This window comes from Tigriopus californicus, chromosome 11 (genome assembly GCF_007210705.1).
Source record: "Tigriopus californicus strain San Diego chromosome 11, Tcal_SD_v2.1, whole genome shotgun sequence".
In the NCBI taxonomy this organism is placed as follows: domain Eukaryota; kingdom Metazoa; phylum Arthropoda; class Copepoda; order Harpacticoida; family Harpacticidae; genus Tigriopus; species Tigriopus californicus.
In genome coordinates, this window is record NC_081450.1 from 1,085,462 (window position 1) to 1,096,601 (window position 11,140).

At 43.3% G+C, this 11,140-nt stretch overlaps 1 protein-coding gene across 7 annotated transcripts; it reads left to right on the top strand.

Moving 5' to 3' along the window:
* The first annotated feature begins 942 nt into the window (after nt 1–942).
* On the top strand, nt 943–9,292 carry LOC131890610 (protein phosphatase 1 regulatory subunit 27-like). 7 transcript variants are annotated; one of them, XM_059240000.1, is made up of 6 exons: nt 945–1,470; nt 2,180–2,271; nt 2,340–2,515; nt 2,947–3,832; nt 4,413–4,563; nt 8,723–9,292. In XM_059240000.1, the coding sequence occupies exons 4-6, from the start codon at nt 3,661–3,663 to the stop codon at nt 8,850–8,852; spliced, it is 453 nt and encodes a 150-aa protein (XP_059095983.1). In that variant the 5' UTR covers nt 945–1,470; nt 2,180–2,271; nt 2,340–2,515; nt 2,947–3,660; the 3' UTR covers nt 8,853–9,292. The 7 variants fall into 7 exon arrangements, with proteins under 7 accessions (XP_059095986.1, XP_059095983.1, XP_059095982.1 ...); XM_059240001.1 differs by having other exon boundaries at nt 1,468–1,609; XM_059239999.1 differs by having other exon boundaries at nt 2,180–2,515.
* The last annotated feature ends 1,848 nt before the right edge of the window (nt 9,293–11,140 follow it).

Consider the following 11,140-nt stretch of genomic DNA (forward strand, 5'->3'; position numbering starts at 1 on the left):
TTTAATGTAAGAAATGGAATGTAGTTCTTCAAACTGCATATGTAGAGGTTGTTTCATAACTTTGAGTTGAGGTCGATGTAAATGCAAGCGAAATTTCGGACAACTTTGTTTATATAAGGTTGTTGAGGTTTTTGATCCTTTTTTTGGTTAGACACTTGTGGGATAGGAAATGGTATTTGAAATTTGAGGATCGTTTTGAAGTGGCAAAATATCCTTTCCTCAGCGGTGCTGCCATCATCATGAACACCACTTTAAATCTGATTTTGACACGTGGATCAAACCTTAAAGTACCACTAAAGAAGACATAAATCATCGTGAAATACAGTACCATTCTTCACCTTTTAAGGCTTCAATCTGCCTTTATTATGTGAACTCCGGGATTGCCTCTCCACACTCTCTTGAAGATAAATCAAAGTTTGATCTCAATTGGATTTCCTTTCCAAGCAGTGGTGCTCCTATTTTTATTTCCTTTGTACGTATCTATTCCATAAACGACTTTGTTGTGGAAAACTAATTTCATTCCAAGGGGAAAACGTGTCACATCTTGAGATAGGCAGCACATTGCAAGAACTGTATTGCGCCGGAAAAATGCATTAGAACTTCTCACAACGCTTGCTGTGCTTCATATAGGGAACCCTTTTCACGGATGACACGGGCTTGATTTGTTTTTAATATTCCGTTAGAACCAAGTGCTCTTGACCTCAAAACCTCGCGGTATCTTTTTAAACTTGAAAGCTAAACATTCTTGCTCGGGATCTGGGATAAAAATTCAAGGTACAAATTTACGTTGTTGTTTTTTTTCTTTCTTTATGCCGTTCGATCTTCCTCGATCCAAGATTTAGCATTGGGGGGTCAAGATTACCATCTTAGTCCAACATAACATGCATCGTGTTATCGCTTTGGCTGTACCCTGTTTTCGCTGCCATTTCTAAATAGTGGATCATTTGCCGTTTGATCGGTTGGCATCGTGCCTGATTGAACAGGGTAGGAGTGCTCATCTGATTGGCAGTGAGTTATTGCCGTCCTCAAATGAATGATTTAAACCCGACCCGATAAAGATCTACAGGTGGAGAAGACCTCCTCCTTCGACCGAATTTTCCTTCGCCAAGAGGAAAGTTCCCCTCCAAAAGCGATTAAGCCCATCGTTTATGACTGTTCTCAAATGAGCCTTTTAAAGTTCGTGATCAATTAATTTCTTCACTTGTTCACCTTTTTGGCAGGATCTGGGATCCCGGGTCTGGCCACCCTTCGTGTGCCAATGTGGTCGCTATGTTTTAAATTGGTACTTGGTCATCGCTGAATGCTCGCTCAACACACGACCCAAACGACTATTATACAATGAAAGGGTCCCGACGTCGCGCAAGCATAGAAGCGAGCAAGCAAGTCAGTCAGTCAGTCAGTCAGCCTCTCAGTGTCTCAGCCTCTCAGTCAATCGGCCTTGGGGTCTAAAAGAAAAGTTACTATATTCAGGTGAGGTTCGGGTGAATGCGAGGGCCTTATTTGGACTGGGTAAATCAAAGGCGTTCTGGAAATGATCCGTAAATGTGAGCTCCAATGGATCCGTAAAGCACGAATTGGCAGCTAGGGGATCCTCGTCTACCCTTTAGAGGTACGTGTACACATTCGTATGTAGTTGATGCCATCATTACAACCACCGCAAAGTTCAATCCAACAAGATAATCCCGTGCCCATGTCGGATGTTTGTCTGCTGGGGCAGCCATAGGGTACAAAATGAAGGGGGCATTGCTTGGTGGGACGGATGTGCGTAGACACGCTCTCTGTCCGCTCTTTGGGCCAGATGTGCGTACGCAAAAAAACTGCGGATTTTTTTCCCCTCTCTACGTACCTCTCTTGATCTTTGAGCTGGAGTAGTAAATAGATGTGAAATTACGGTAGATCGTGTCGCGTCCGAATGTCATTTGTTGTCAACTAAATCGATCCAGGAGCTGTCTTTCGTGATTTGAGCGCTAATACTCGTTCATAATCCAACGGAAACTTTGAACGGACCCCGCCAAACCTAAGCCTATTTATAGCCTTTGAGAGGTGTTCATTGGTTCTACCCTGAACTGTGTACAAAGCTCCTACCTTGAAGCGGTCTCTAACGTTTTCGGACGCGCCAAGAGCAAGATCCTCATCATGTCTGTGATTCTTTCATGTTGGTATCCCAATCCATTCAAAGATCTACTATGCCTCCAATCTTCAATCCAAGCAGTCATTTCTGAAATCTCGCCGTGTGTAGATGGACGAAGCGGTGACGAAGTTTGTCAGTGTGTGAGTAAGCTTCATGCCATCATCATCATGGCCCTAAGAAGGTACCTATAATTCTCAAACCTCGACAGCGATCATCTTGAGCATGAGACCGAGGGTGCACGACGAGGACGAGGAGGAAGTGGTGGTGATGATGGCGGTGGTGGTGAAGGTAGTGGCATAAGTGCCTCTTTAGCCGCTCAACAAGCAACATGAGGAAAAGTGATTGTATTGCAGTTTGAGTCAAGAACCACCAAATCTCCTTGAGGTTAGTTGTGTGCTACTCGAAATGATATGTATGAGCCCATGTAAAACTTCCTGCGAGCAAGCAAGCAAGTTTGCCGGCTTGTAAAGCTAATCAATTCTGCACAATTTGCAACAACAAAAAAAGAGCTGAGGCTTCTGCGCTCGCGTGGTCTCGTAATTTGGGAGTCGTCACCATGCTATTTTGTTGGAAGGAACCAATGCCATCATGTACTCAATTATGCAAGCAAGGGTTGAGAGGCGATGTGCCTTGATTCCTTTCAGCATCCACCCCACCAAGTGGGTTCGTCTGCAACCCAGAAGGTACCAAAAGCAGCATGCTAGACATCGCCTTTTGATATCTTCTTTATTCAAAGGCTCCGTTCGCTGGCAAAGATTCGAACGGGGGAGAAAAATTCGGCTCGAGTAGTACACAACATGTTAACAACCACCTAGAGTGGATAGCTTTTAGCCTTCACGGTGGATTAAAAGCCTCTCTCACGAGTTCAAAGTCAGCATCTTATGTGCGTAGAGGCGAGATGAGGGCGACTCGAGTCTCTGAATAAGAATTCAATTCTCCAAGTTCATTCCCGAGGATTTACGTTCAACAACGCACACAAAGGCACAAGGAAACTCGTCGAGAGTGGCCAATCATTGAGTCAATTCGATTCCTCGTTCGTCGGCCAAGCATGATCATCCAAAGGGGAGCGAAAATTGTGCAACAGGCTCCTCGACCTAATTAAATGAATAAGTGGAGTGGGCTGCACAATCAAGAACAGAAAAAAAACCGATTGAGGTAGTCCCGGGTTCAAGCCCGTGAATGCCACATCTCCTTTCAGGAGCCTCCAGGACTTTGAGGAGAATCGTCATTACCTAGCCAAGTCCGGACTGACAGCGGTGGTTTCGTGTGTGTAATTACGATTCATTCAGGGAAGATTACATCCTTGGAAATAAATTAAACTAGATCATGAGTGATGTACGTGCGTCCGTCCCCTTCGGGCTCAATTACGACCGGGTTGTGACATAGCGGAACTAATAGCAGATTCTTGACAGTTCCCAAACAACTTCCCCTCCATTGGCGCCTACTTTGGTGACCTCTGGAGACCTCGCATGAGTGATTGAGACATTGCTTGAACATCCAGAGACTGTTCACCCAAGGACCTCGACACAATGAGTCGCAGAGCTAGTGTCTTCGCCAGGAATAATCCGGGCCGAGGCCGAGTTCGGTTCCCGGACGAGGTCATCTTCGAGAACGAGATCAAGGAGCAAGATGGCGAGGCGGTCATGGGGCTCCTTCGTCGAGCCAGCATCGACATCGATATCAATCGGATCAACAGCGCAGGTAAGTCTGGCACCTTTGGCAGGTCTTCGGGGATCGATCATGGAGGATCTTGAGGAGGAAAAATCTTCTTAGTGTGCGTGGTTTCATTGGTTTGATCGTAAACCACTTTGGTCACAAATTCCTAGCCGTCCATTCTGGTTGAAGGATGCTAATGAATTTTCTATGTTGATGGACTCCCAGCTCAATTAGAGTCTCGCATCAATAACGACCGATTGCCAAGGCGAGGACGGACAAAACTGGGCAAACCTGGGCAATGCCCGTACATGTACATACGATCGATGTGCTAGGCCCATCCTCGTCTTAGCTATAATTTAGGGTCAAATTTAGAATTGGAAATTTCACTCAATCCATCCCATTCAAGAAAAGATGGCTGGGGATCACGTGAATGGATATTCCACACTCTGTATGTAAGCTATTGTGTTGTTGTGTTTTTATTTTATGACTTCCGCGGGAAATTTGAAACGTGGTCAGCAGCCAGCGCGTTTTTGCTTGCATTCCAATTTTGATGGCATTCGCATCAAGCCTCGGCAAGGAAGGCAAAGAATGGGCCATAATCGTAAAACACATTTTGATTTTTCAGGCTTGTCAGCGCTTCATCAGGCGGTTTTAGACAATAACCTGACAGTGGTTAAAATTTTGATCAATCACGGCGCCAACATCAACCTGAAGGATGCGGATTCCTGGACACCACTGCACGCTGCCTGTGCCAATGGCATGGCCGATATTGCCAAGTAAGACTCATAACTCGCTCTAAAGCTACCCATTATACAGGTGACTATTATAGTGAATGCCTGTCATGCCATCGATAGTAGTAGGTTGGTAGGTAGGTCTGAGTGACTAGCTTTGCCTTGATTTATGGAGTCCACTTGGAGCTCCCTTCTAATGGATTGCCAATGACCACTCGAAGTGGAAGTGGACACCACTTCGTCGGGGACATCCCACATTTTTCTCAGGGAAGTCAGCCGGTTTAGCACCTTCACCTTCGTGCCATAAAACACGACCCTTGTTGATCTAGATTTGCTTTTCACTCCATTGAACGAACTGCAAGATTGCTAGGCTGTCCGGAAGGCACGAAAGACACAACGAGTACTAGGACATCACCTTGGGTAGCTCAGACAGAAGACGGTGTTTATGATCTAGAAGCCTCAAACAACCATTGAAGCCACTAACGACATCCTTAAAAAGGGTTCCTCCACCTCTAATTAGCCAGAGGCGGACAGGGGGAGTCGTCGTAGATCATCCCGAAGAGCCTCCAATGAACACCTGCCGAGGGTCTTGGGAATTCAAATGCCTTGCTTGGCATCGAGCTTGGCAAACAAGTCTCAAACGAACTGAATCGCATCGGAAGCTTTCAGATGGGTGGAATCAACCCGTCAGGTTCGTTTGAACGGCATCCTGCATGTTGAGCTCCCCGTACGACCTGAACTGAAAAGGTCACCTTGGAAGAAGACGATCGATGGTAATGATGTCTGGCTCGCATTCGGGATGGCAGTACTACTCACAATATACAGTATATCCATACATTAGCAGCGCTATTTCCGGCTGGGATGTTCAAATCTCCAAACTCGAGGGAAGTGATTGTCAAGCGATTATGAAACAAAAATATCCGTACAGAAATACCCCTCAAAAGTATCCGAATGAATCATCGGACTAACCAGAGCTGGTTTCCATTCGGCTCATCATCCAATACAGAGGCTTGTTGTCCTCATTCCTCGTAAACGGCACCGAACTCTCTCAGATTGATCATCATGTTCTTGATGGTCGATAGGCAGGCAGCCTCTTCAGTCCTGAACGAATACAAGAATTTCAAGCTCAATTCCAGTATCAAGGGAAGGGAAAAAGAAAAAAAAACAAATTTGTCGTTACCACCTCCTCGGGGGTCTTTGTATAATCTTTGGGTTCGATTTGGTTCCACTCCAGGCATTTCAGGTGTCTTTCAACCGCTGCTGCTGTTTTGATGTCTTTTCGTCGTTCAAGTTGTTCTCTATGAACAGTTCAATGAAAGCGCCCGAATGGATGAAAGAGCATTTTTCGGGTAACGAGACAATAGCAGGTACCCAAACAGATGACTCAGGCAAAAGCAAGATTTATGGCATCTAATCGATTCGCCAATCAAGCCTCAGTCAGCCTTGACGAGACGTTTTTTGGGGGTAAGTGTGATGACAATTTCGGCATTACCCAATCATGGTGATTACCTAAATGAAGGAACGGAAACCATTACACTGTACACATTTTGTCTACCAAGCATATGGTGAATAGAATCTCCAAGAACCGTCAAGCCCTCTCATGATTTGGGAGCTGAAACGCAAAACCAGGCAGGCCCCGATCTGCCAATGCCCGTGGTGTGTTTTAGGGCCCATTCTCAGATAGGCATAGATTAGCCTATTTAGGGCAAAGTGAGTCATAGTGTCTACAATATCTGTTAATGAGATGAGTGACACTTCCAGAATGCGTGCTGGGATCTACATAAGGACTTTGGCCCTATTCACGTCTACGTTTGGGCCCTTATTGCTGTGGAATGGAGAATACCGGTGTAGAGTACTGTACGTACATCTACTATACGCTCTCGCTATGCATGCATGAAGGCACCCCAAATGTGATGCTATCAAGATGAAGTGAGAATTGTCGCACCCTATCCAAGGCACACCAACATTGTCATTCTCAGCATCTATTTTATGGCTTACTACAGGAAAGGGCTCCTTCACTGAGAGCTAGAACCATTCAGTACAGCTCTTGTTACATTCCTTCAGTACTAGGTTAGAGGGAGATAAATAGATGGATGACCACTCAGATGGCTTGATTTGATCTTGGTCATTTCTTTGGACCATCTCTTTGTCTCGGAGGATATATATCCAACATGGATCATGCCACTATTTCATTGGGGTTTCTTCACAGCGCAGGGTTTTTCCTTGAAGACTTCATTGAAGAATATGGAATCAATGCCTCACCGACCAAATGCCAGGTTGAAACTCATGAGGGGCCGGAATTAGAGTACTGTCCAAGGAGATGCGTCAGTTCGCGATATTCTCGCGGCACTAGTTGCTTTTAGAACCCCATTTGCGGTGATATTTGGTAAGCGAATTGAAGCTTCGTGTAGCTCAAGAAAATTCGGTACAGTTGTGTATGGCTAAAGTTGCAGCCGAAGATGTGGTAACTAAATTCTTCTTTTTGTCATAAGAAAAGAATGGGCCTTTGGTTTTGATTTGATTGATAGGACCCACACTTATCACTTCATTTTTTTTGTCATTATGTCGACCATGTCAGGTTTGGATGACAAGCAGATGAAAAACTGTGGATGTGGTTCTTTCATGGTTTCTATGGTTGCAAGCAAAATAAAGATGAATGTTCAATATTCCATAGATAACAAAGCTCCGGAAAGCAGTCATTTAAAAACAAGATGGCAGAATACCATAACAAAATCGATCCCCACACATATGATTGCAAGAAAAGGCGACATTATTTGGAGTTGAAGACATTGGTCTGATCTCTCAATACATAGTACTCCAATCTAATTCAAGCAGCAAGGTCCCTCCCGGTTTGGCTATTATGGTGTGTTAGAAAGAATAAGCCAACTAGGAACATCCAAGATGAGCGATTAGTCATCCAATAATGGCTGGCTTGACTGAATGTAAACAAGTGCTGCCAAATCATGCTTTACACTTTAATCATTTTGAGGCAACCGTTCTACATTTATGCAATGGAGGCCTGTTTGAGGACCTTAGCTTGACTAGCCCCTGATATTGCGGGGTTGCCAATTCATTTGGCACAAATATGCTGAATTGACTTGGATACTATTTTTGCCGACACGCTACAATGGACCCAAATTGGCATCACTGTTCAAAAAATTTGAGACAGGAAAAAAGGATGGAAACGACGGATGCTCGTGAGCAGCCATCAGCCACGAGGTTCAAAGTTGAGCCAGGATATGTCTGCATTTTTGGTCGAACCCGGTCCGGGCCCTTCTCCGAATGGACCACCAATGTTTTAAAAGCCCCCAGTATCCAGTATAAATTGATCAAAGCAGAGCTTGACGATGGCATGGGCGAGTAGAAATGCTTGTCTCACATCCAGACAAGGCACCACCATTAATGGGCATGATGAATGGAAATAAAGAGGCAAGAAATGAAAGCGCTCTTTTATAAATCCCTTGCGTGTGTAGAAATTCCAGTTGTAGGGAATGGCAGGAAGCCATGAATAGGTTTCCTGCTCAAGGATCTGCATTGCAATTGATCAAAGACAGCTAGGAGGGCAGGCGGGCATTGGTCAGGATTGAGCCTGGGCGAGTGAGTTCAAGTGTAATGTGGACAGGAAAGGCTTGAATGAATGCCAGATGACATGATAAATCCTGACGCGCTCGACCATTCTTAAACTGGCAGGAGTCGAAACTTATCTGATTAGAACTTTGAGGCTCCGGTCTTCAAACTCCGAAGGAGACACACATCGTCCTATTTGGCCATTGGTAGCTCTGTATATACTGCATGTATGAAGTCGGGTTCTATAGTTGAGTCACTTCAGGGATGCCGAATTGTACTTGAGCTTGATTGCATTGTTCCCTGCTAGTGCTTGAGTGTCCATTATGGCTTCTTCAGCACAGTTTCCAGGTCACCCATGGCTCTGTCAGTTCCATATTAGTGGCATGCATCGGGTCATTATCACCCTAGTGAGGTTAGTGTCCAACAAGGTCTCTTGCATTTTTTCACTCAATATTTGCAGAGTTCATCCTCGAATGCACTTTACTCTTTTTCCCATTTGGAAGCAAGGCACAATGACCCGAGTTTTTGCGGGAATTAAGAGCCCACTTCGTTTATGACTCATTGTCCCTCGAACAGAATTGGCCAAGATTCTGTTTAAACTTCGACAATAATGACGAAAAACACTTGCGTGTTTCAGATTCTTATTGGAACGAGGAGCCAGATCCACGATCCGTTCCAACGAAGGAGAGCGACCCATCGACTTGGTGGATCCCACTGACTTGCGCACAATTTCCGTGATGCTCGGACCTTTGGAGAAGAAGCGATGAGCAAGCACCATTGGGAGTGTCCTCAATCTTCCTTGATCTCAAATGTGTTCTCGTCCAATTCCAAGAAACAGCAATAGATGCATTGATGCCATATGGTCCATTTCCAGCATCCCAAGATTAGGGGGGATCTTGAGTCTTACGCGAAAACGAAAAGACCCTCTGACAACTTGTGAGGAAACTAATTTAAAAGAACACCTTCAACTTACTGTGTAACCAGGCATGGTTACACTGCCACCAAGACAATGGGTGAATTCCAACATTGAGAATGCTGTTTACCCTGAGTTTTAATTAAAATGAAATGTGTGCCAAGAAATGAGCTCCCCGAGGTCGCTTCTTGTCCCTTCACATACAACATCAGTGTGCCTTATTGAAGATTGTGACTCACTAAAAATTGTATTTAAAAAGATTGTACCAAAGACTGAAATACAAATTCAATGGTGGCTTTGGGGTTCAATGGATACAACGAGACCGGGAGGTTGAGTGACCAGGAACCTAATATTGCGCTTGGTGGAAGACAGTTTAGACATTTGACGAAGCTGTATGTACACTTGCAGCTTCTTTTATTGAACCACAAGAATCAGTTTCGACGTTGAATTAAGTTTCTCAATTGATCTAGTTATCTCTATCCTTGGTTATAAGTTCTTGGCCATCATAAAAGCAAAGGCCAAACCAAAAGCCGAAACAGGTATTCTCTTTACAGGTACCAACTGTTCCATTTATACGAATACACATCTGGAACCTTGAACCTTAATTTTCATTAAAACAAATAATTGGACGGGATGCTCAACTTCCCTTTAGTACTAACTAATGACTAATTCAATTTGGTCATCATTTTACAAAGTTTAGTTGACGCTGCCAAACTGCTCTTAACAATTGCTTTAAAGCACACTACTCGAGAAACTTTGGGCTAACACTGGCCGACATGTTGTTCAAAGGTTCTAGGAGTTTCAAGTTTCATGGAACATCAATAACTTCATCAAGATTGTTATGGAAGAGTCCATTTTGGATTGATGGGAACCTTGATGGGCTCAAATAGCAGTCCAAGGATTTTCAGGCACCTTGTGGCCTGACCTGAATCCTCTGGATTTGAATGTCTGCTGTAGAATGGAGTAAGTCTTTTTCACCTATCATTACTATGTAAAAGTCTTCAAAAAGAGATGCCGCAAAATTTGCAAGGGACCCTAAATCCATTCATTCCCTTGTGAGAAACTTGTCAAATTGATTTTCTCAGTGCTGAAACTTGAGATAATTTGGGATTGTTACAATCGATGAAATTTTTTGGTGTCGAATAACTAATGTTCACGGTCAACAAAATACATGATGCACTTTCTGATATCGGCAGACCAAATGGAACACGTTTGTTTTTTGGGAACATCTTCATGTGGAGTTTAAGAGGGAACATTTTACACTTTAAAATATAATTTTCAATAGGTTATGGACTACTGTTATCAATCCTTTATTATTTGGTTCATTTGGACATACTGTGAAATAGTTAGAAGTAGAAGATTGATTGCCCAGTTTCTTCATACACCACTTTCAGGCCATCACGTTTGCCAGATGATTTGGACCTATTTGAACCAAATTTAAGCAGAAGTCATTGACAAACAACCTTCAAATTTTACAATTATGGGATTTCTGTTTTTAGGCACAAACATTGATTTTTTATAAACGAAAAATCTTTTTTTCCGAAATTTCGAAAAAAGAAGTATAGGGTCATTCTTATCCAGGACAGCTCTAAAATTTTAATGTTCGCACGAATTTATGTGTTGCAGGATTTGGAAATGGCAGTATACAGTAAAATGGGTCAGGGTTTTAAAACAGAGTTTTAATTCTCATCTTTTATTAAGTTTCGTGCTTCATTTTTTCTTCAAAAGTGCCCAAATGTTGTGTCAGTTGGAACAGATGCTAGAGAATGAAATTGATTTAGGTCCTATGAGATATTGCAATATATTTGCTGATGATGAAGGTAAGTCGAGTTTCAAATCACGTTTTCAAAGAAAAGTGTTGGCCTTTTCGTTTTCATTTTTGGATTGATTTACAGGGTGCACGTATCGAACCCAAACATGGAAAAACCATACCATTGAACAGAGCATTAATCTCGGAAAAATCTATGGAAAGGAGTATCTAATAACTTCAAAATATGTCAGAGGTCCATACAATTCAAATGTTTCAGCGATATAATCAAAGGTTCAATTTTCACGTTTGGAATCTTATAAGCATTTACTTTTCACCCCTTGCATGATGACATATCCAATTGCCACCTAAAATATTCAATAGGGGCTGAAAAG

Coding starts and splice junctions, on each gene's coding strand:
- LOC131890610 (XM_059240003.1), top strand. CDS start 3,661: ATGAGTCGCAGAGCTAGTGTCTTCGCCAGGAATAATCCGGGCCGAGGC. Junction 3,833..4,412: donor CAATCGGATCAACAGCGCAG/GTAAGTCTGGCA, acceptor TTGATTTTTCAG/GCTTGTCAGCGCTTCATCAG. Junction 4,564..8,722: donor GGCATGGCCGATATTGCCAA/GTAAGACTCATA, acceptor TGCGTGTTTCAG/ATTCTTATTGGAACGAGGAG.